This window comes from Poecilia formosa, unplaced genomic scaffold, assembly GCF_000485575.1.
Source record: "Poecilia formosa unplaced genomic scaffold, Poecilia_formosa-5.1.2 Scaffold93, whole genome shotgun sequence".
Classification (NCBI taxonomy): domain Eukaryota; kingdom Metazoa; phylum Chordata; class Actinopteri; order Cyprinodontiformes; family Poeciliidae; genus Poecilia; species Poecilia formosa.
Genome location: NW_006800032.1, coordinates 878,695 through 903,879, shown reverse-complemented (window position 1 = coordinate 903,879; position 25,185 = coordinate 878,695). Strand labels below are relative to the sequence as shown.

General features: G+C 41.3%; 1 protein-coding gene across 3 annotated transcripts; it reads right to left on the bottom strand.

Annotated features, from left to right (window-relative positions):
- Window positions 1-524: 524 nt before the first annotated feature.
- On the bottom strand, window positions 525-24,303 carry ints2 (integrator complex subunit 2). 3 transcript variants are annotated; one of them, XM_007557969.2, is made up of 25 exons: window positions 23,949-24,303; window positions 22,512-22,821; window positions 22,248-22,386; window positions 21,909-22,011; window positions 20,378-20,491; window positions 19,399-19,529; window positions 16,202-16,372; window positions 15,527-15,747; window positions 15,295-15,420; window positions 14,500-14,571; window positions 13,194-13,308; window positions 12,625-12,693; window positions 11,412-11,546; window positions 10,109-10,285; window positions 9,696-9,807; window positions 8,709-8,813; window positions 7,561-7,725; window positions 7,118-7,319; window positions 5,823-5,948; window positions 4,772-4,973; window positions 4,407-4,676; window positions 3,270-3,377; window positions 2,991-3,096; window positions 1,891-2,067; window positions 525-925 (listed from the first exon to the last, which is right to left on the bottom strand). In XM_007557969.2, exons 2-25 carry the CDS (start codon window positions 22,802-22,804, stop codon window positions 744-746), a joined length of 3,621 nt encoding a protein of 1,206 aa, XP_007558031.1. In that variant the 5' UTR covers window positions 22,805-22,821; window positions 23,949-24,303; the 3' UTR covers window positions 525-743. The 3 variants fall into 3 exon arrangements, with proteins under 3 accessions (XP_007558031.1, XP_016529808.1, XP_007558030.1); XM_016674322.1 differs by having other exon boundaries at window positions 9,696-9,810; window positions 22,512-22,843; window positions 23,949-24,302; XM_007557968.2 differs by having other exon boundaries at window positions 9,696-9,810; window positions 23,949-24,302.
- Window positions 24,304-25,185: the final 882 nt, after the last annotated feature.

Genomic DNA, 25,185 nt, shown 5'->3' with positions numbered 1-25,185 from the left:
TAATTTTGCCACACAACTGAAGATTTAAGTCGAAGTAAATTCAGCTAGTTTTGAGTTTGATCTGAATACATCTCCCTCATTTTCCTGGCTGTTATTTTGCACCAGCACCTCAGCAGACAGCTTCCTTTCCAATGTGTTATTCTCTAGTTAGCAACTACATGAAGTTGTATACGCTGTATTTTCAGCCAGCGATTTCAACCGCTAACTGCTAACCAGTCTATCACTTTCCCATTGATTAGCTCAGAAGCCATAGATCAGAGTCGTTTAGTCGTAATGTGTTGCATCAAAGGCTCCTATAGATCAAAAACCCTTTCTTTCTTAGCTCTGAGTGTCAACATTAAATAAGCCCTGAGTACTTATCCAGACCTACATTGAGGACATGCACTTTCAAAAAGTGAGAGTTAAAAAGAAGCTAGAAGTTAATGTATGTACAACACTTTATGTAATGAACCTCTGGATGTTATTTCTAAAGATAAAAACTATGAAATGTGTTTATTTTATTTTCTCAAACAGCCATCAGATTATGTTTTTTTCCCATCATTTTATTACAAACAAAAACAGTAAGTAGCAAAAGCTCCCCACAGTTCACAGCAACATTTAGCCGTGTTAGCTTCGTGCCGTAATGTGCAGAGAGCGACAGCGGCCCTGTTAGGAGTGTTGGACAGGCAGCAGGCTAGGCGTCTCTTCGGGTCAAGGTCTCTCTGCTCCCACAGAAAGTGTGAATATCTCAATGTGCGCTCGGTCTATAGTCCGTGAAGCGTGGAGCTGATGATGTCCATGAAGGTGGCTTCGACGCAGTAGCAGAGCTGCACGTCGGGGTCGGCCCCGCCCAGCTCCTCGGCCGTCTTCTGGGGCAGAGTCAGCTTGGAGGAGCCTCCGCCTGGAGCTGCGGCTTCCTGGGGTTTCTCTCTCAGACTCTGGAGGCCTGGGAGGAGGAGGAGGCTTTTATTTCTACTTCAGCAACAATAAAATATTTTAAATGTAACAGGTATCCACTTTAACACGTGTGATCTGAACATTTGTTGTCTTTTGGAGGTCTTCTGGTAAAGTGTGCTTTAATACCGAGATGGAAGACCATCAGTGCCATATCTTTGCCATAATCAAACTTAACATCTCAGGGAACTTCTTGCTTCTAAATAAAATCCCACTGGGCAGGCGAGCGCCTCTTGTGGCGCCATACTAGTGCGCCGACAAACACGATGCATTAGTACGTCTTATAGGTCTGAACCAAATAATCGGATTAATTGTGATTAATCGATTATTAAAATACTCGTCAATCAATTTAGCAATCCATTAATCATTAACTGGAGCATGTAGACACACAAAAACAACAATTTTGCTGAAACACATGCAGAGCAGCAATTAAGCCATTGATTATATCATATCAATAATATCGATACCTAGTCTGTATCAGTATCGGATGGATACTGGTGTGGTAAAATCGACACTTTGGTTTCAGGTTCCCTCTTGAATTTTTATTTTATTTTTGGTGATGTACCTCAAAAAAAAGATTTTGCTTTTATTTATTCTCAAATTATAATTTTTTTGCACTCTGTTTATGCATGAAAGAATGCACACCAATATGTTTTGTTTTTCTATTGTTGCATTTCATCATGTAAATGTTAAAGTATTTTGTAGACACAAATACAGCACTTCGTCCCAATTCGGCCCTGGTTTTAACAAAACGAAACAAATAAAAGGAAAAACCACAAAAACACCTACAGGTCAGGAGTTTGATTAATGTATAAAACGTAAATAAAAAGTATCTGGGATATTTACTTGTATTCATTTTGCAGTATTTACTTGGTTTCGGATCGATCGATCGCACACCTCTAATATTTAACACCCGAGCAACATTCATTTCTCTTAGAAAGTAACTGTTATACTTACGGGCGATGAAAGGGTCGATGTCTCTGACTTTGGTGGCCACATCAGAAGCACAGACCTGGCCCACTTGTACCAACAAAGCTGCCACGTCGTCATAAAGAGGCGGGAAGGCCTGACAGAAAGCCACCAGGCACGGCAGCGTGGGCATGAAGAAGGAGAACCGCTTGGCACGATTCAGCACTACAAAGCACAACACACACTCATGAGTCCAAGCAGCAGCTGTGCAAACACACAGCACACTCTTAAGCAGGCTGCTAGATGCGCCGTAATTAAGAGAGACGGCTGCAGTGGCAGCTAGTAGCCAGACGGTGGCAGCATTCCACAGGAATAGCGACGCTAAAACATGGTGTTTGCTGAATACTAACAGGAGTAGAATAAAAACATCCCATAAAGCAGGGGTGCTGGAACTCATTTCCATTTTGGGCCAAACCAGGATCATAAATGTCCTCAGATGGCCGGTTTTGGCAGGACGGAGTAATAAAACCACCCCGTTAACAAACTGCTAAAATATTAAATAAAAAGTTGCCTCTGCATTCAATGAGAACTTTTTGGGGTGAGAAATATGGATTTAAAAGTTTTAGGATGACATTAAGAGCTGCTGTTGTGGTAATAATAAATGCGACAATAAAAACTATTTATTACCTATTTTTTAGGTAACTGTACCTAAAAAAAAAAATCACAGCCCCACAAACACAAATACTACTCAATAAAAAAAAATAAATAAAACAAACATACACATTTTTAATGCACATCCTTATCCCACCAGTCATAAAGAAGGATGATTTGTATCACTAAACTGCATTTAATCAATATTTTCAAACTGACTGATGTATACTGATGCTCTTGTTGAACAAACTGTTTAACAAAAAACAGAAAAAGTAATAATCCCCAAATTATGGACAGTTTTTTTGGGATTAAACATTGTTGATTGAAATTAATTGTGATGATAAATCAAATTCATCACGATAAAAGATAAACGATACGATACAGACCCACTGCTGATACAGTTGGTTTGACTGATAAAATAATATTTAAGCACACAACTGAAGGTTCTAAAAAGTTCCGGTGGGCTGGATTTGGGCCTCGAACAAGACGCTGCTGACCTGTTAACAGCGTGCCCATCACACTGATGGCCAGTCTGGCCACACTCAGGGACTTGGGTAAGGCGTACTGCGTGCACAGGTACGACAGCAGCTGAATTGCAAAGATCTGCGGGCAAACAAAGCACAAGAGATGTCACTCATGGATGTGACACAATAAATACAGTAGATTTCAACCTGGAGGAGCTGCTGGTGAAGAGCGCAGGTCTATCAGGGAGGCTCTGGCACAAAACCAAGAAAAGTTCAGGATTTTAAAGCCTGGAAGCAGCAGGGAGGACTCACCTGCTTCTCCAGCTGGGGCTGGGCCAGCAGCTCTGGGATGAAGTCCAAACAGATATGGATGGAGGGGATGCCTGCCACAGTCAGAGGCAGGAGAGCCTGAGGGTAACCCTGACACAATGGGGGGAGGGAGGGAAGAATATTCATCCTATAATTAAACAATAAAGACAAGGGAGGACGCAGTGGACTCATCCAAGCAGTCTTTGTGTGTGTGTGTGTGTGTGTGTGTGTGGATTAGTAGTTTCTGTTCAACAGCGTGTGGACAGAGGTGGATTTACTTTAGAAGAAGCCCAACATATGGCTGTCAGACAGTAGTGGGAGAGCTGCAGTTTATTACTGAAGTGCAACGTGGCGACTGGTGCGGTCGACGTGATCCGATCCTTCGTTAAAGGGGCGGTGGGTGTCATGTATCTGCCAGCCACAGAGCGCCACTTTATAGCAAAATGAAGTTGCTATAAAATGCTGTATGTATCAAATATGCTAAATATATCAAAGCACCACAATAAATGGAACATTGAGCAACATATCTGATGTGAATTGAAAATTTTAACGATGGCACTTGACAAAATGTAGTCTTATTGGTTTACACATCTGTTGACTATATGATGATTTTTTTTTTTACGCCTTTAAGAAACTCCTGCTCTTTCTGAAACTCCGCCTTCAGGAAGTCATCATATTTCTCCTCTATAACCCTTTAACAACGTTTTCACAGCGTCTCACTGAGAAGCAGCTCCTATAAGGAGCTCAGCAGGTGTGCAGTTCCACCAGGTGTTTGCTAATTGCTGCTGGCTAGTCTGAAGGAGCTGAGTGAGGGAGGGCTGCCCTGTGAGGCGGCGCTCGGAAGCTGCAGCTGTGAGGAGGAGCTCTGTATTTGAAGGCAGCGCTAGGTCCACCGAGGCATTTTGCACTGGCTGAATGGCTGCCATGGAAAATTAAAGGATTCCTCAAACGTGCAAGGAAGAATCAAGGCAACACTGCAGATATGTTTTTGCTGAGGGGATAACATTATATAACATGATGTAAAGCTCAGAAAGTCAATTTTACATAATCCTGCCCCTTTAAAAGCCCACAGCTGCTCTGAGCTCCAGAGATTATTGTTGCTAAGGCTTGGGAGGGGAAGTAGGACCAAACTGTATTTACCTGAAAGTGAACCAGCTTAGCAATGTTTGGGTCAGCAATGAACATCTGATGCAGCAGACAACAGATGAGGCACTGGACTTCCCTCAGGTCACTGAGCAGCCCCCCCTCCGGCTCGGTGTCGTCCACTCTCCCTCTGCTCGTCATCGGCGGCAGGCTTCCTTGTTTTGGGCCCCGATTGGTCCTCAGAAGGCCCTCCGTGGCGGCCCCCAGCAGCTGCTCTTCAGAGGTGGGCAGACAAATCTCCAGGAGGATCTGGACAGCCGCGCTGTCCTGCAGGCCCCACAGAGGCAAGCGGTTATCAGGTTGTCAGATCCCCCATGGGGTGTTGGATGCCACCCCGATGTTTTGATGAGTGTTTCACTCACCTGCGCGGCCAGAAGGGCGTTCTTCAGCTCCTCTCTGGTGACCTCGGGCGTGTCTGGCTGACCGGGAGCCGCCACGTTGGAAATGATCTGATTCTGCCGATCGAAGTCGGCCGTCTCCTTGAGGTGACACTGAAGGTAGGCCTTGGAGGCCAGCAGGTATCCGTTCAGCATGTGAAGGACAATGTCCATCAGAGGGGGACACCTGACGAAGAAATGCAAACGACATCCATTTTACTCATTTGGGCATCTGCTTGGGTCTCGATGTACGTCATCAATTAATGAGTTAATCTGAAGTAGGTTGATATATTTTCTTGAAAGGCTGAGTTTGCTCATATATCAAAAGAGATGACCACCTTTCCTTAACATACAGGGTTATAATTTCCACAATATGCTGAATTACAAAAAACCCCATGAAATTTTAATATTACTTTGTGTCAGCTATATTAAAAACTGAATAAACAGAAAATTGTGGTTTTCTCACACTGTTAAATTTAGACATATTTATATAATAAAAAAAAGGACGTCTTAGGTTGCTGAATAGAAAAATAAAAGATGAAAAGAAGAAAATATGTGAAACACTTGATTTCTCATGAATACAGAGATATGTGTGGTAGATATTGAAGGAAGTTCATTAACTCACAACAACCCTCAAAATCAAACGTGCTCATTGTTATCATGGGTTTTTTCCCATCATGTTGCATTTTTCCTGCATTTTCTCCTCTACTTTTCATCATCAGTAAAGCTTTGGCGAGAAGTTGATGTTGCCACGTGACTGAATGAGGTGAAACTTAAGTAGCTTGTTGTTGACATTTTAAAATGGAACCGTTCCGGTATGGCCCCGCCATCTTTGTTTCTGTATCAACTGACTCTGCTTAAGAGTAACCAGCAACGCCCTCATCTGGATGGTGGCCAAACTACAACACTAAAAGAAGGTCCAAGTGGATGTCATCAATCGATTAATGGTTTATTAGATTAAAATTAACTAATCTATTAATCTTTTGCATCCCTAGTGTGTAGGTAGCATGGTTTGATGATGAAGTGCAGTGTTTACCTGTAGACCCTCTGATCACAGCGCAGAACAATCAGAGGGTCGACCATCAGGTCGTTCTGCGTGTACGTCTGCTGCCGGAGCAGCTTGGCTGAAGGTTGAAGGGCGTTTACTGTCATCACCCACAACCTGAAACAGGAAGAGAAATAAAAGAGCCTCATAAACGTCGCAGGCAACAAAACCACAATAAACAGTCCAACAGCTGATAAAGTATTCTGGGTTTGTCTCTACCAGCTTCAAACACCTGACTGATTTTTTTTGTCCTATACCACTTTTGTAAAGTATCTTAAGCTAAATCTGATTGGATGGAGTGTGTTTGCGCTACAGTGCCCCCTATGGGACGCATTCGTTCATGTGGATGAAAACATTTTAAAACTGGATAAGGACTGAGACATTTAAGGTCATAATTTTAGACATGTGGACACACTGACTAAGTTTTGTTGCAAAACATGACAATGTAAACTTCCCTTTTTTTTTTTACCAACTACTGAAATAAACCCAAACACAGTGTAAAGCACATCTCTGTATGACATTAATAGCTTAATTTACTAAGACTAGCTTATGGAAAGTTCGCCCCCGTCAGGGAGAACCAGATATTGATCTCTGAACAGCAGGTAAAGCTGCAGCTCCAAGCCCTTCAAGCGTCTTGCACACTCCTATTAATCAATGTATCTGTGTGAAACCTGACACCGCTGCCCTCCTCCCAGCTTCACCAGGACCCCGCTCTTCCATCTCTGCAACACTCAACATAAGAGGGAGCATGGAAAGATACTAAAGTCAGCGGGGAGGCAGCAATCCCTCACATCTCCTTCATGGAGAGTTTTCCTGCCCTGAGCTCTTCTTGTTGCAGGCCTCCTCTGGATCGATAGGTCTGCTCGGAGCTTAGGTAACCATGCTCCTTAGAGCCCTGGGGCGCACTGAGGGTGACCCTCATGTAAGCAAGCAAGTCCACCCACACCGAGAGTTGCTTTGCTCAATAGCGATCTATTCACGCAAACAGCGAGCGTGAGGCCTGAAGTTAAGAGGAACAACTTCTGCCCTGCAGGTTTCGCTATAACCCTCTGAGTCACATTCTTTAGAGGCAGAACATCTAGTCATCATCAATATTCAAGACCGAATTTGAGCAATAAACTTTTAATCTGTAAACAAATGTTTATTTAAAGGATTTCAAACCAGGCAGAATTTGATAGAATTTCTATTATTAACATAATACAGTAAATGTATTCTTGTATGTGTGTTCCTTGTTTTTTTTTTGTTGTTTTTTTTTAAGTTTTATCACATGGAGCACCAAGTAGCACCTGCGGGGCATCACAGTGTTGAGGCCCATCCAGAGCTTGTTGAGGGTCTGCAGCAGGCGTCGGGGTACGCCGGGCTCCAGCAGCAGGGCCGTGCTGGCTGTGAGGGCCTCTGCGTAAGGGATCAGGTCTCCAGGTGAGAGCAGAGTCAAATGCTCCAGGATCCGCATGAGCCTGGGACTGCTGGAGGGCAACTTCTGGAAGGCTGGAGAAACAAAAGGTCGCATTTATCTTCGAGCCAGAGAGCATCTCGGCGTCTTTCTGCAGTAATTTCTGGCTCAGGTGCGACAGGAAACAGATCAAACTGTCACTGGACAATTTCACCAGGTTGGGGAGCAGTAACGGACTTTTAAACTCTCACCCATTTCTGGTGAGAGTTGGACTCCGCCAAGGATGGATGGGCCTAAAAAAGTGACTCGACTAAACTTGGTTCTCATCGATCTTACCCTGGTGCAGTTGGTTCTGGGTGTATCTGCAGGTATTACTGGGAAGCATCATCCTTCTGAGAAGGGGTAGCGTGCCCGTCACCTCCTCCTCACACACCCAGTCCTCCACCAAACACAAGTGAGGGTAGTTGGTGGCCAAAAGTCTCAACAGTGCAGAGTGCAGACCTGGAATCAGCAACAAATGTTGTTTTTTTAACTTTCCACACAGCAAATTAATTATGTTTTGAGAAAAATAAAATGAACACCAGTTTGGAGCATCTTTTGTGTGGATGTTGCTAATGAGTGAAAATCACTCATGACACTTTTTTTTTTTAGCATAATCAGAGGCGAGTAGAGTACCCAAAAATTGTACTCGGGTAAGAGTGGCACTGCTTCAATGTGTTTTTACTCTAGCAAAATTAAAAAGTTTAAGAAATTACTCAAGTAAGTGTAAAAAAAGAATCTGGTTAAAAAAAATTTACTCAAGTACCGAGGACCTGATCAGAACATTTGTTTTAATATTTAAACTGATGTGATCCGACAGACAAAAATGTAAAGTTAGGTTCAATTACAGCTATTTTATTAATTATTTTATTTATTTATTTATAAAAAAAATGAAAACAGTAATAAATAATAAATAAAACATAAGAATTTGGCATAACCTCACAATCTCCATCTAAAGAAAAGAAATGTGTTTAAAGACTAAAACAATGAAAATTAATAAACATAAATAAGATGTATTATTTTGCATATGTTGTCAATATGATGTTTTATTAATTTACATTACTATTTCACTTCCTAATAGTCTTTAAATATATTGTTTAGAAAAGCCAATGTAGGGACAACTGCTGCCGATAAGCACCTTGATACAGACATGGAAGTGATGCTCTATTCAGTTTGTCTACATTATTGTGTGTCTGTCCCTATCAATTAAACAATAAATACTACACACCTCTGAGTATAACTGAGGTTTTTAGTCAATTTGTCTTCAAATGTTAGTAAAGCCCTGTTTTACACCGGCTTCAAGAGAAACCGGATTTGGCTAAAAATCGGTATCGGTGGGTCAAAAGCCTTAAGACATCTGGAGATCAGAAATTCAAATCGCTGCGTCTTTAGTTTCTAACAGCCAGTTTAGTCTAACGAATGTAAATGTCACATTGGAAACTCACCCCCCAGCTCCTGCTGCAGCCCCTGGGCCTGAGTAACCAAGTACTTAATAGGGATCTGGTCCATTAAGGCAGCGGAGTAAGACTTTGGCTTCCTCTGCATCAGTGCTTCAAAAACAAAACACACACACAGAGAGCATCAAACGGTGAGCACAGAAGAAGAAAGACGAAGATTTGATTTGGTTTGTATAAGGGCACTAAAGCTGCAGCGCTGATGAGTTCAAGAAATTCAGAAGTGATCTTTCTTTGATGTGGGTTCATTACCACGCTGATGGGCTTCATTACTCCCCCCTTGAAGGCTATGGGAGCACTTGGGTAAGCACAGCAATTAAAGGGATGGGCATAAACTCTCACATAAATCTGGCCTAATGAAGGGCGAGAGGAGCGCCCGACATGTGGGAGAACAAACAGACTATGTGGCTTAATCTGGCCTGTGTGCGTGTGTGTGTGTCCTAGTTAGCTGTGATCCCACAGCCACCGGACTTGGCCGTTTGTCAGCTCGCCGTTTACTCTCGACGAAGTCACCAACGCTTGGTGCCAAGAGAGAGGAAGATGAATGACCGCTCATCCACGGTGGAAGCGTCTTCTACGAGATTAAAGAGGTCAGACAGCTTCCTACCTCCTCTTGATGCCTGACAAATTCCCCTCAAATGAACACCAGCAACATTGTTCAGCGACGGAAGTGACAGTGGACGAGCTACGGCCTTTTCCACCAGAGCAGGGATGCACGACGCACTTTTTTCACTTCATATACTGAGACAGATATGTAAAAATAATAAATCGTGACGTCGCTCAGAGCACAGAAGCAGAGAATTAGACTGAATAGATGTGCCCTTACGGATCAGACACAATGTCAGAGATACGCGTTTTAGTCATTTTTAAATATCGGGATCGATACGGGTATCAATATCGGATCGCTGTATCTCTGCGACAGACAGGAAGTGAGCTGGCGTCACAGTGGGAGGGCCTGCAGGGCGTTTTTTCTCTCACCCAGCTGTTTGGTGCTAGCCAGCAGGTTCTCTTCGAAAGACAGGATGTAGTAAAGGATGAGCAGCTGCGTGGTGATGGAATAGCGCTGCCGTCCTCCTCGACTGCCATCACCCTGCTAAACAAAATATTAACAAAAGAAGAGAAATTACTGACTGTAGGTCAGAGGCCTAGTTAAAGCCCTGGTCTCAAACGGGTGTTCACAGACGGTCAGCATTTCAGATATTTGACAAATTTCAGTCTCTAGAAGTGCAACCCTGGTAGAGACGAACCCTAAAGGGCTTGTAGATTAAAACAAATCGAATCCACACATAAAACTGAGGAAACACTGAAGAAGATGTGATGCAGTGTCTGTTGTCGTTCATTTTCTAAGTTGCAGAATGAGATTCTCGCGGTACCGGTCGGGAATGACTCACCCCTGCAGAGCTCTGGAAGACATTGAGGATCTCCTGCTCAGTAATTGGCTGATTGGTGGCCTCGGGGTTGGCCTTGGACGCTGGAGTGAGGATGGAGTTGATGTAGGCATCAATTAGAGGAATCAGCTGCGTATGGATTGGCGTGGTTGTTTCACACAGCTGACGGTAGATCCAGTCCTGGAAGGTTCACACATATTTAAGTACGCACTCAGATTCCCTAAAGGATTTAGCTCTGGGGCTTCAGGTTGCCGTGGCGACGTCTGCTGAACCACATGCTCTCAATTGGCCAAATGTTAAAACAACTTATTTTCTATTAACTGGCAGAAGACATAAGATTTAATTTTATTAAACATCTTGTTATTCCAAGGAGTTCATGATGCCAAGCACTCTAAAAAAGATTCCCAGTTCCACTGGAAGAGCCAAACCAACCTTGGTTATAAAGCACATGTTAGCGCATCAAGGAATGACCAAACAGCTTTTGTTTTGTAAAAATAAAAAAACAAATAAATTAAATTCTGAAGAAGTAGACCCAAAGCATCTCAAATCCTCCACCACACCGATAATCAGGTCTTGTTCCACTTATTCATCCAAATCCCAGTTTTTACTGGTAAAAAGGTTAATATCCACCTCATATGACCAAATTCCCAGTAGAGTTTAACAAACCTTGTATGTAAGTTTGTGATTACAGGACAGAAAACCAATTTAAAGAACAAAAAAATTGGTTCATAATTCATCAGAGCTGTCATCCTTCATCATCTCGATGAAGGATTAAATTAGTTTGAATGATTTCTTATCCTTTTTATAATAACCGTGGTAGCAGTTTCCTTTGTTTTGTATTGACTAAATGTATTTGTTGACAAAATTTGCTCAATTTCTCATTTAGAAAGACAAATTGCAAGACAAATTTCTGAGACGAGGAGCAGCAGATGAAAAATAGCCATTGTTGTGCTATCATATTCATTGATAAATAAAGTCACTGATTACTAATTAGAAGTTGCTTGAAAATCTAGTCAACTTAAAAAAGTACATTAAAAACCTAAAATTAAGAGTAACAATAAATATGCCATCTGGGATTTTGTAAAAAAAAAAAAGAAAAGAAAAAAAAAATCCCAAATTAAAATTTATATTTCTTTTGTCAAGGAAAACATGATATTGCAATAAAATATGAACCTAATGCATATCTTTTTACAGATTCTAATAAGGAGCTCCATCAAATTGGTCGGCATTTACAAGAATTGGCATAATGATGGAGTTTTGATGCATCTGTAATCTCAGCTGAATGTTAGCGTTAGCGTGAGACAACCTTAATGGACACTTTGTGCTTGGTGAAGGCTCTGCTCCGAAGCAGCTGGTAGATACAGTGAATGGGAAGAAACCCGGTGATGTTGGCACTCAGGCTGTTCGTCACTGCCACCCTCACAGCATGAGCCGTAACCACCTACACAGAAACAACGGGACACTGAGACACAACACCTTATTCATTTAATCACCGACTAACTAGCATTCTTGAAAAGCAACGTGTCACCAGATCATATAATATCATTTATTTCTAAATAAACGCAACTGCCTGATTTATGTTTTGTTTTTCCTTCATGCTGTTTTTTTTTTTTACTCATTCCACTTAAATCCACTCAAATGCATTTTACACATGCTTTTTTCTTTATGTTGCGTCTAATGCAATTTATAGTCTGGAAATTATGGTAATCTGTTTCACCTCAACAAATAGAAAAGCATTTTGTAGCTGAAGAAAAGTCGGGTCACCCCGTACCCTGATAGATAATCTCTCCTATGGCGTTCAAATAATCACTGTATTTTCCGCACTATAGAGCGCATCTTACTATACCTATACCAACAAAGTTTTTTTTTAAAAGTACATATATAAGCTGCACCGGGCTAGGCGTTGATATCTCCGTTTTTCACAAGGAAAATAGCAATAAATCTGCTATTAAGGCCGCAGCTCTGCGTCTCCAAACATGGATTCCTTCACCAGATTACATGAGGAGATCGATGGCCTTCAACTTAAAAGCTGCATCATATGAACTTCTTCCTGTTGTTTCCATGATGAGTTTGAAAACATTTCTCCGACGTGCCTGCTGCTAGAATGTGCTTGTTCTAAATGAAAATTAGCGCTTTCTTCTTTGATTTCCAATTTTGACTTCCAACGACTCACTTCCTGCTAAAGCGCCCCCTGGTGGTTGAAAAAAAAAATCCACAGGAAAGCCGCACCAGGCTATAGTCGCATGGGTTCAAAGCGTGGGGGGAAAAGTAGAGGATTATAGTCCGAAAAATACGGTATGTTCATGTTCTTTATAGCAAGCTTATTTTAGAGAGCAAAGAGTTTTTCCTCACACATCTGTCGTGGAAGTTAAGCTAGTTGACCTAAAATTGATTTTAAAAATTCATGTCTAAATATTTTAGAAGACGGGGTCTTTTTTTATGGGGCCTTTTTTAAATTTTTTTATTTCTTAATACCTGAACAGAAAATACACGCCAGCGTGGACGGACGACATAAATACCTGCTCCGTGAAAATCTCCTGAGTGAAGATGGTTTTCATTTTGCTCAGAGAGCTCGGCTTGATGGCAATCTGCAAAAAAGATAAACACCCACCGGACAAAAACAACAAGAAGAAAGAAAGAAAAGAAAACAATGAGAAACATCGACAGCGAGAGGTTCGCTGCGACTGAAAACAACCTCCAGGCAAGCAGCGCTGGTATTTTGTAATTCCCTCCTTTCATATTTCATAAGAAAATTCTACATGGCAGGCAGAGCGCTGAATTGAAAGGAATGCCCTGGGGGTGGAAACAAACAGGCTCTAAATCCAATTACATTACACATCTTAGTGGAAAAACACACTGAGACAGGAAAACTACTTAGATCGCAGGGAGGAAACAATAGTGCACTTAATAAGTAATAAAATGGCAAATTGGCCACAGGGTATGATGCGTCTTGCTTGATGTGTGTATGCTGCGAGTGTTTCATTAGTATTATAGTGTGTATGGGCTGCTGCAGATGAGAGGGAGGAGTGGGGGCCAGTACCTGGTCAGTCAGACAGATTTATTGATTTAAGTCTCCCTCCCACCTTACCTTCATCCCCAAAGTAGAGCACACCAACTCAATAATGGAGCTGAGCTGGTTGCTATGGAAATACATGGCAACCAGTAATAGCATCTCTCCAAAAGAAGCAGATACGCCTGCAGCACTGTAAGAAAGACACACACACACACACACATATGCATGAGAGGCGACTGAGGATAGGCATCAAGGCTTGTGCATAATCCAGGATCCTATTGGGACGAATTTTAAATAAAATTGATTCGTTTCCATAATCTTCCAGTCCACACACTGCATCGGTGTAGATCAAACTCCAGCTCAGAGCATACATGATATTATGCACCTCAGTCGCAATGAGGATGAGTAGAGTCTCTTTGACAGATAAAACAATGTGCAGAGTTGGCTCATAATTCTTCAAAAAAAAAAAATAAATAAAAATAAAATCTAACAGCTAAATCTAACTTTTAGACACTGAAAACAAAACAAAAAAAAAAACATATATGCAGAATTTCAACATCCACAGGAGATGCATAGTTGAACGTTTCAAGAAACTGAGGCTGAAGTTTTCTCCCGAGGCACGAGAGCAACAAACGTCCAGAGCTGTGCTAACAACAACTCAGCTGTGATTATGTGAACGCATTGGAAGAGAACTGAATCAGATTTCAAATATTTAAAACTAGAAAAATAAATGATGAAACTCGGAGATGAGCTAAAAATAATACCGTTAAGGTTAATTTCCTAAAATGCTTTCACTTGCCAGCTAACATTCCTTCAATGCTAACTTCAAGTAGAACCATCTCTATTATGATGATTTTTTATTTTTTTTTGCTAATCTGAATGTTTGCAATATTGTTTTGAACTTAATATTATATTAAAAAAGGTCTCAAAATATTTAACATGCATTTCTGGGATGGAAATTTCCTGGATCCTCTTTTAAATGTTTTATCTACTCTAAGAATTACATTCTGATTTTAACACAAATACAAATCTCATCATTATTTATTTAGAGAAAAACAAAACAAAAAGATTCATGAACATGTTAGTTGTTGTTTTTATTTTCATTAAAAAGGGCAAAAATAATGTCTGGTAAATTAATAAAACAAACCATAAACAGAACACACACCTGTGGAACCTCAGCGGTGAATTATGAGGTGAGATTTATCATTTAGATTAACAGCTATATTGAGATGAACCTCAACAGTATTCATTTAGCCAGACCTATTGACTAGCTTTATTGACATTTAGCCAGTTGAAGAGATTCAGCTAAACATTAATTAAACAAAAAGATGTGGTTTGCACGTTGTTGTTTTTTTTTTCCTTTTCTCGCCCGACGTCTTACCTTTCAAAATATTCCTCCTCTTTGATCATCCAACTCAACCACATGACCATCAGCTGTTCTTGCTCTGGTGTGCTACACAAAGACAGAGATGCAAATAGTTGTAATAAAACTTGAGAAATAAATAAAGACAATATTTAAATAGACTTTTTGAAACGACATTTTCGCAAATACATTCAGATGAAGGTGATAAGGTTAAATTATTACAGACAGGAAATCTGAAAGTTACATTAATAGCATTAGGGATGCACCAATCCACTTTTTTTCACTTTCGATAACCGATCCGATACAAAAGACAGCGTTGAATTGACTTAAAATGTTTCTGATTTTTTAAATACAGACGTAAATATATTCAATTACACATTTATTTGATAACTCTGCTCAAATTCAGGAAACCTATTTTAAATACACCAATAGTTTCACAAGCTTTTAAAAACAAAACAACTTTAATTTGTTCAGTCAGTGCAATTAGGAGCGTAACAGCCAATAAAGAAACTGACAAAAACAATAGAGCATGTGAAAATAAACTGCAACAAGCAAGTGGTTAAAGTGCAATTAGAAATCCTAAATATAACGCAAAATAAATAAAGCATGATGTCACTGAGAGCACAAAGCATAGAATCAGACTGAATAGATCTGCTCTGATGTATCAAACAAACTGTCACCAATACTCAATCTAGATTTTTTTTTCCATACCAGAACCGATACAGATATTAACATTGGATCGCTGTATCTCTAATTCGCATACAGTATGTGTTGCAGGGCATAAAACAAACAAAAAAAAAAACCTTTGTGTACCTGACCAGGGTGGGGAAGGCCAGCAGCTTGCAGAAGGACAGAGAGACGAAGCGAACCCCAGCAGGAGTGGCTGGAGGTCGGCTGGTCATCAGCTGCAGCAGCTGCTCCGCTTCTTCATCCGTAGGTCTAAATACGAGTCCAATTAAAGCCAAGCATCACACTCGAAAACAAACAAAAGGTGAGAATTGACGACCCCCAACAAGAGGGCTGAGCGACAAACGCGGCATCTCACCTGAGCCCGGCGATGCCCATGAGGGCGCAGTAGAGCCGGAGCAGAGCGCTGGCCTTCACCACGTGCTCCTCCCTGAGACCCGAGTAACCCGAGCCGCCCCCGTCCTCCACGTTGGCGTCGTTGGGCACGTGTGTGCTGCGCGAGCGCGGCAGGATGGCCACCAGCTCCAGTAGCAGCTGTCTGCGCATCTGCCACAGCACGGAGCTGCTCTCTCTCTTCCGCTGGCGGAGCGAAGGAGAGGAAGACCTCTGAGCCAAACGCTGAGCTCCAGCATCACGGTTGCCATCGCAACATAATCCTCTTTTAGCCTTGTTTAGCGAACTACTAAACTTAAGTACCGAATAATGACTATTATGAAGATGCACGACGTCACTCACACAGGTAAGACTTTCCTGTGAGCTCAGAGAATCATAAAAGCTGAAATAACTGAAATCTTTTCAGTTTTCTGCTCCGTCTTCTTGGGACAAGTTACAGAAAAACCTGAAGCCAAAGGTGCTGTTGTCTGTGGATGCTCTGTAAACTCTGTGTACTGCTGCCAAGTCTTGAGCAGGACTCTCTTATGAAAGAGATTTTTAATCTCACTGGTATTTTCATGGTACAATAAAAGTTAATAATGATTTTCAGGAAAAGGTGTTACGAACAATGAAACAATAGAGTAAAGAACTTCCTGCTTACCTGTTGCCCGTTGCGGATGAACATGCTGAACCAGGTCCGGACTTTGCTATTGGTTCCCAGGAGCAAACCGCTGACGTAAGACACAAGCGGGCTGACGGCCTCGTCCGCCGTGTCCGGTTTGTAGTCCAGAGTAAGAGCTACGCCAAGACCGGGCAGGTGGCACTCCTCCACCTGGACGCACACAGTAGAGGGTTTATCACAGGGTGGGGCAATGCAGCTTAAAAATAAAACCACTCTCTTTTTTTTTTTTTCCCCTTAAGTTTTTGGTTTTTACAAATGACAGAAAATGTCTTAAAGGAGGGCGTTGGTGAAAAGAAATAAATCAGAATTTTCAAAAAAAAAAAAAAATCTTCAAAAACAGAAAATTCAATTAATCTATAACATCGATTTATGGCCCATCCTCAATTTATCATAATAAGCTCATATTTTTCTGTACTTGTGTATGGATGAATGACACACCAGTTGGACATAAGCCTGCTATGATAAGCAATAAATTAATCAATCATCAGTTTAATTAAAATGAGATCACTTCCATTTGAACAACAGTTTAAAAAGTTTCCTAATATTGTTAAAAAGCCAGCATTTTGAAAAATGCTGCAAACATTTGGCACCCAGTATGAAGTAGATAGTTTGCACCTTTTCTTTTTTCTTTTACAAAAATTGTAATTGGCACTTTTGCCTTTTTTTTCCATGTCTAAGCTGAATGATTGATATTTTTGAAACAAAATTTTGATTACAAATCCATTTTACTTATTATTCTTGAGTTGTTTTATTTAGTTATATTGGATAATTCAAATCTTTTCCAGTTCCAGTGTAAAGTGTTCCTTATAAATTAAGATTTTTTTTTATCCTTGAGAGGGTGTACTTACATTAATGATATTATTGTTACATTAGTTGAAAATGGTCTCAAAATGACAATATTATCGTTTTTCTCATTAATTTGCGGGATACTTTATCGTCCAGTGAAATTTGCTATCGTGACAAGCCCAGTTGAACAGACGGAATAGAATAGAGGAAAAAGAAATGTGTAAATTCAATTATTTGTTTATGTAAATATTCACTTCACCTGATCAAAACCCCCAAGACACTTGAATCAAAGTCCACATCTCTCCAGACTTTTTCAAACTGCGTAGAAACCCTGAGACGGCGATCAGACCGTGAAACGGTCGGGGAAACTAAAAATACTTTTAAGCACAGCTTCACGTTAACTCCGCAGCCCTTCTGTCTTAGTGGAGCCGCGCGGGAGGCAAGTCGTGCTGAGGCATCATTCTGCGGAGCGATGAATTTTCACAACCTCCCGGGGCCTTGTTCAATAACTGACCTAACGCTGCAACCTCCTCCAGAGGAGGAGGGAAGCGAGAAGACAAATTTCTCCCCTCAGGGTTAGCACCGCACAGTGGATCGCAACATAAATCAGCGAGGAGACAAATCTCTTTTACTAACCTCTACCACGCGAGTCCGTCTTGGTAGAGAGAGAGGGAAAGGAAAAAAAATTAAAAAGTTGACAGCAAAATAGTGCCAATTACACAACAAGTGTTCAGACTTAACATGCATTACTTTTGTTTTTAAGATTTCGTCACTTTGCAGAGCAGAAACGCAGACTGCTGTAAATTAATATGTTACTAAGGAAGTCTGCTAAACCACTACGGATGTGTGATTATGTTGGAATCACACTCGATATTTAATTCCACCATGTTTCTACAAACACAGCAATCCAGCGACATAAACATGTCCTCCCGCAAACATCTTCCAAGAAAGAAGATGATGAAGAGAGACGTGCGACTCGTATTTATTTTAGATTAGCCATGAATAGTAATGCAGGAAAGAACATTAAGGGCAGCAGAGTGAGGTTGCTGCAAACGTCTCCAGCAGAGAGATACTGAGCCAAGAATGATGAATCCATCCCTCATCCAAACTTTTCAGGGAGGTTGTAGAGTTACACTGACTTGCTTTCATTATGCTTTCCTGACCTTTTATTCCCAAGAACCTTTGTGGAGAACTCTGTCTGTATCTAGAAATTCGAGAAGGTTCTGTTCAGGGGATCAAATGTGAAACCGTGGAGATGATGGCGCGAAAAAGGATTCTTCATAAAATTAAGAAAAACATTAACAAACCCGAGCATCCTCTTGTGTACAAGAACAGTGTGTCTTCGGTCAGAGGCTTCTTCAAATTTGCTGTGGCACAGACCGCTACAGGAGGTCCTTCTTGTCCTTACAGCATCTCTTAGAAGAACCGTTGATGATATGATGGTATGACATTTAATATGGAATCAGTTTTTGAATTTGAATTGATTTGTTGGCTCAAACATGCAAGTGTGTTGAAAAAAGCAAATGAAAATAAAGTGAAATCACCAAAAATGTTGTGATAAAAAGAAAAAAAAATCAGATTGTAGCCCCAAAACTTCAGATGGTTTTTGCACATGTTCCTGGTTAAATGACAGGCGTGCTTATTATTTTGGGCTTGATTGAAGAAAATTGAAAACAATATTTTGTCTGTTTTCAGCGATAAAAACAGGATCTAGATCACTCTTCATTTGATGTATCTAACCAAGTTTTAATACAGCAACCGAAAAGAGATTTGGATGCACCAAGGTGTACTTTAGATTATCAGTCAATAAGTAGATCTGCTCCTATTTAGCATGAAAATAGAAGGAAATCAGAACTACAAGCCATTTTTTTTTATTCTTAAGAACGTCTGAGGCACGGTGGAGAAGCCTGAACAGGTTGTTGCTAGGTAACCAGAGACTGAGTGAGTTCATTAATGCCACCAGCCTTGCTCAGGTGGCCATGAGACGTTGAGCAGTAAGACGTTTTCCTTCTGCCTACATCTCCCAGAATGCTGTGCGGTTCTGGATCGGAGTTCAGTGAAAGTTTTATACATTGAATACTCTACTCTCTCTGATGTATTATCTATTGATTTTGATGGGATGTCAATCACGACATATTGGTCAAAAAAAAAAAAAAAACATGCCTCACAAGCCTCACTTTGAGCATCCTTGGGCTAAATCAAAAAGTACTCTCCCACTGTTAGGGAATTCTGGGTGCATTTTTACCCTGATAATTAGTTTTCACCCAGGTAGATGAAGTGGAAACTGAGAAGGATAAACAACGACCTCCATGAAATCCAGCAAGGTCAGGGAAAAGGTTGCCCGTGGGCTCAGTCTGGAGTCTTGTGATTACATTAACAGGGCGACTCACCACCATGGCTCTGATGTTCAGGGCTTGCGAGGGGTTCATCTGACAGAGCTGCCTGAGGGCTTCGGTCCTGCGCCGACCCCCCACGCTCTCCTCGTCCTGACGCTCCCCGTTCTTGATCAGCCCTCTGCAAACTGAACCCAAACACAGCCGCATCTTAGCGCCTCTTAAGGCATTTGGTCGGATTCCACATGTGGAGGAATCCCAGTCCGACGGTTTACCAAAACAACAGCCTTGGAGACGGTGATTTCTCTGTTGCTATGGCCCGGTCTCGCCCTCCATTAGCACCGAACGCCACTGAATCGTGACTCATTGCCGTCGGGGGGGAACGCAATTCTAATCTCATCAGGGAGGCATTATCTCATTTTTCCTCTAGTTCCCCCACAGCAGTCGGCTTATAAAGTAAAATGTTATGACTGAATAAGACTGTGGCATGTCCTCGAATCATATCAGTTTCCCTCTCTGCTGAATCTAACATCTTTTTTATGCATTGTGGGGAAAAAATAAAATAAAATACTCGCAAAGTTTGAACTGCCTGTCAGTCGCAGTTAAAAAGGACTGGCCTTGATGCTTCTAGACGTCCCATTTATTACACTTAGGCTTTATTCTCAAAAAGTCTTTCAAGTCAAGCAGAAAGGATTTCTTGATGCTAACGCAGGAATACTCTATTGACTCGGCGCCGACCCTGTTTGTGATAAGGAGGCACTGGAGACAACAGAAGATCTCCTCTAATTTGCTTCTTTAAGCACACATGGCTCTCTCTGCGAGCCGGAGAACTCAATGTTTATCATCAAAGACAAATGCACGTGCCCTCGGGGACTCTGGCGAGGTCAGAATTAAGAGGGGAACTGGCTGGAGTGATGCAAAAGACTGGAAGCTTAAAGTTACATTGGCCTTTAAATATAATAAACCGATCAATGGGTGTTTTCTGAACGGCCGCTGTTCAATAAAGACGTGCGGCCCTCCGAGACAGAAGGCTTACCTTCGCTGAAGCTGTCTGGGACGTTGGCGACCAGCAGGCACATGAACCAGTCGCCGTTGCGGACGTGAAGCAAAGCCTCCGCCACGTCCACGATGGGCAGCAAAGACGGCAGCTCTGACAGCGGGACGGAAAGCACGCAGAGGCATAAATATACATGCATCCCAATAATGCTGCATAATATAAAACAAATATGTGATACTGGTGAATGTTGCAATTATAATATTAACTGTGATAAGCTTTGCTTTGGGTTCACAGTAAACACCCAGATAAGGAGTCGTTTGTCCCAATAACAACCGGCGCAGAGAGTCCAAATGCATGCTACTGTTAATGCAGTCAAAGCAGTTCTTTGCAAAATGCAAACGGCGAACACTGTTAGTGCAATGACAATAAATCTGCAATAAACCGTGCAGGCCCAGCCAACACCATGCTAAAAATCCTACTGTAGCCAGCTGGGTGCTTCTACAGGACAATGATCCCAAATAGACAACAGAACTATTAAACTTCTGAGATATCAAGACTGGTAAAGATTTTTGAACTATGTTTAAAATGTACTTTTGTGTAAGGAAACAAGCTTATTTAAATAAAACCATATAGGAAGAGTGACCAAAATCAAGCCAGGATTATTGCCAGGGTAATGCTTACTCTACAAGGACATTCATCCAAATAGTAGTGGGGGTGTATATAAATATTTGAGCCTGAATATAAAAACAGTTGTGTGAGACTAGTTTCTCTCTTTTTAAAAGTCACTGAAGTTAATTGCTGTAAAATAATTCCACCATTAAAAAAAGTGATCGAATATATTAAAAGTCCAAAAGCAGAGTTATTTAGGCCCAGGATTAGTGAATGGGAACTACAGATGATGTGTCTGTGAGGAAAATATCAGTAAATCAAACACACACGCACGCACGCACACACACGTTTGTGTTGCTATCTTTGTGGGGACTTTCCATTGACTTCCATTCATTTCTACAGCCTAAACCTTACCTTTACCCTTTTCCTAACCCTAACCATCACATACCTAACCCTAACCCTAACCAAAACTCAATTCATACTTTAGCCCTAAATCTGACCCCTGACCCAAAAACAGGGTTTCCCCTTGTGGGGACCAGGCTCCGGTCCCCACGAGGAGCAATTGGTCCCCACAATGTAGTATATGTCAGGAAAATCGTCCCCACAAGGTATTACAAACAAACGCACACACACACACACACACANATTACAAACAAACGCACACACACACACACACACACACACACACACACACACACACACACACACCTATTTCTAAATTTATTATCTATTTCTACTATGAGTTTCAAAGGCACAAATACAAAATCTCAAAATAAAAGCCACAAAAGTTTAGATGATGTACTGCCATCATTTCTGGGGATATTTGACTTTTCTAACAGAAGAGCATCTGTGAGGTCAGACACTGATGTTGGACAAGAAAGCTTGTCGAGCAGTCTCTGCTCTAATTTATCGTAAAGGTTTTCTGTCATCTCCAGAAAAGAGGAAAAAGCGGATTTGTTACCTGCTTGTAAAATACAGAGGACATCTGCCACTTCTTCCAGATAGACGGGGCTCTCAAAGAGCTCAGAAGACTTCAAGAAAAACTCCCCATTGGAGTCTGTCACCTGAAAAATGAAAAGACAAGAGAGAAATATTCAGCTTCACCCGGTGAGGAACTGATGGAAATAAATGGTAAGCAAGTATTTTTGTGTTTTCACTGAATAATTTCCACCTGAAATATGTTTTAGCAATAATAACTTATTCTTCTTTTTTGGTTGTTTTTTTTTTACATAAAGAAGCCTCACTAAGACAGCACCACCAATAAGTTCAGAATGCAGCATGGCCAACGGCATGCGAGAACCTTGTTCATGATGGCCAGCAACTCGCTGAGAGTCAGACGGAGCCTTCTGAGTGGATCGCTGTGTTCAAACTCCAGGGTGAGTCCGTGCTGCAGCTGCGACACCAGGATGCTTTCACCGTTGGAGCCACCTGCCTTGTGCCTGGTGGAAAATACAAAATATTGTTAAAATCACTGAAGTGAACACTTGGAATTATGCATTAAGGGTACAGACATATCCCTCATCAGCCGCCGTCACAAAAGACAAACAGAAAACGTCAATAATACCTGAGCTGCTGTTCCTTCCGTGCGTCCTGCTCCAACGCGTGGAAGTCCACAGACAGAAGCGCTACGATGGAGTTGACGGCTTCCACTCCAGACAGCAGGCGCAGGATGAGCTTCTTGTCCTGCGCCCATGATTGACTCTGATCTGCAGGAGCACACAGAGCCATCCTCACCAGGCAGGGGAGCAGCAGCCTCAGCTCCGGGTCACTCAGGGCTGCGAGACGCACCACGTCAACTTTCTGCATGGCTTCGAAGGCGTAGGAGCTGACAAACTGGAGCCCCGCGCTGTCTGCCATCTCTGTTCGCTGATTTGCTGTCGGCAACAGATTACAGTGCTGTGAAAAATGTCAATATCGAAACACAGATAACCTGAGCATTCAAGAAAAAAAAAGTGTAGTTTTTAAAATCTATCTAGGTTAGAGTAGGAAAGTAGCTTCAGATGATCACGCCATGTCTGTTTGTTGGTTTGATGTTGTTTTTCTGAAATGCTGTTAGTTTTGAAGCAGACGTATTGGTACACACAACTACCCGTATGTTTTGGGATTCTCAAAAAGGCCACTTGTGTTTTTGATTATGATTCTGTATCTCAAATACTTAAAGCCTATAGATTCAGATATTAAGTGTTGCTTTTCTTAGCCTACTTCGTGCTGTCAAATGGGTTCTGCTTCTTGGAATTTTTGATAGGACAAGTCAGATGGTATTCAATAACATTCATTTGATCATCAAAACTATTTTGGATTGCCAGGAAAATATATATATTTTTAAAAGTATTTTTATGTGTATTTTGAGAAAACTTCAATGCAAGTAAGCATACTACTTAAGAGTTCTTGTGGCCTGCTATAAACTGACGATGCTTATGCATAAGTAACATTTACCATGTTTAAAAACTGCACAGATCCAGGAATAATTGACCTGAAAGGGGATGTGTAAACTAACAGCTGTTATTTATGTATTATGGAGGAACACGTCCATTCTTAGTCTATCATGGCTAACACAATACTTATGTAGCATTTGACATATGGCAATGTTTTTAATAAATCTCGTTGCATGTTTGATCATTCAGTTGCAACAAAACAAGATGTATCCATCTAGTTCTTAACAACAATGTGAGGTTAATTGAGTTCTTTAATAATACTCGCTATTTTAACTTAGTGAGGACAATATATTATTTAAGTTTACAGATTAATACTCCGAATTTTTTAAGGAAATGTTAAATAACACATTATATTGGCCAGACGTTGTAATTCTATGATTCGGTGAAGCTAACTGTTAGCTGTTGTCGGCTAAAAAAAGTCGCTATTTCCCCATGATTTTAGTGCGGCTCTTAGCATGCTAATGCTAAGCTAGACAGAGAGCAACACTCCTGTGTGCTTTATCTGTTGCCTTCTCTGAATGAAACAATTATTAAACACACGTATATTTAGACAAAGAGTAACTTACCCCACGAATTGAACTGATGCTGTAACTTCTGAGGCAAATTAAACCTCGGAGGCCTTCAGACCTCGGACTTGGTTGCGTCCAGTCAGCCGCCCAGCCTAACGTCACACGCCGGCTGCCTTTCTCCTGGATGACTGGGGGAGATAAGTTCGTCCTAGCTGACGCCGGCTGTTGTTAAGTATCCTAACCGTTTCTATCTTTCATATTCACAAGTCTGTAGCTTCCTCTCGTATTTTTAACCCACTGCATACACAGTGGTTATATCCAGTGAGTGAACTGATGTTGTCAGTAGCGCAGTGAAGCAGTGACTGACTGTAACTACAGAGACTGGGCTCCAGACAGGCAGTGTTGTGATACAGCTGCTGAGATCTGACATTGACAGACTGCTTGTCGAGTTCGTTTAAGCATCAAACTTATTGTAACGCTTTAAAATCCAAACATAAACAGATTAAAATGACATAGTTAATTTTATTTTATACTTTTAAAAAAAATTATTGGCAAATGCTTGTGTTTAAAAGTATGTTTCTTATTACATGGATACTAATAATTCATGAGGTGGGTTTGATACCTTTTTTTTTTTTACATTTTAGTCTCAATACAAAGAGCAAGGATATATATTTATATATTTGCGGGAAGAAATCTGTTGTTATTAAAAAGGCTGCATATTTCTCCTTTAAATTGTGTCACATTTGTAAGGAAAATCATTTTTTTAGGTTGAACATCAAGAGCTGTGGGGTTCCTTAGGCGTGCAGTTAGTTCTTGCATGACCAACACAACCCAAAAGATGTCTTCCTGCAGCAATGTGTGACCACATGTTGTTGTAGATTCTCAGTCATCCAGGACACAACAATCCAAAGGGCTCAAGTAGAAGTTTATCTATAGCTGGAAGGGAGCAGTTAGATAAGCTCATCAGGAAGGCCAGCTCTGTCCTGGGATGCTCCCTGCCCTGACCTGACACTGCAGGTGGTGGGAGATAGAGCAACTCTGGCTGAAATAACATCACTGTTAGACAATATCTCTCACCCCATGCATGAAGCTGTTGCAGAGCTTCAGTGACAGAGTGGTGGTGCATCCTAGGTGCACAACGTTGCAGGAGATCCTTCCCTCCAGCAGCTGTAAGACTTTGTAACAGTCACTGCTCCCAACAAACTGAAATTATTGCATCCCTGCTGTTTGCTGCAGTTTTCCTAATTTTAAACAGTGCTGTTTTATGCACATAGTAACATACAATGTTGTGCTT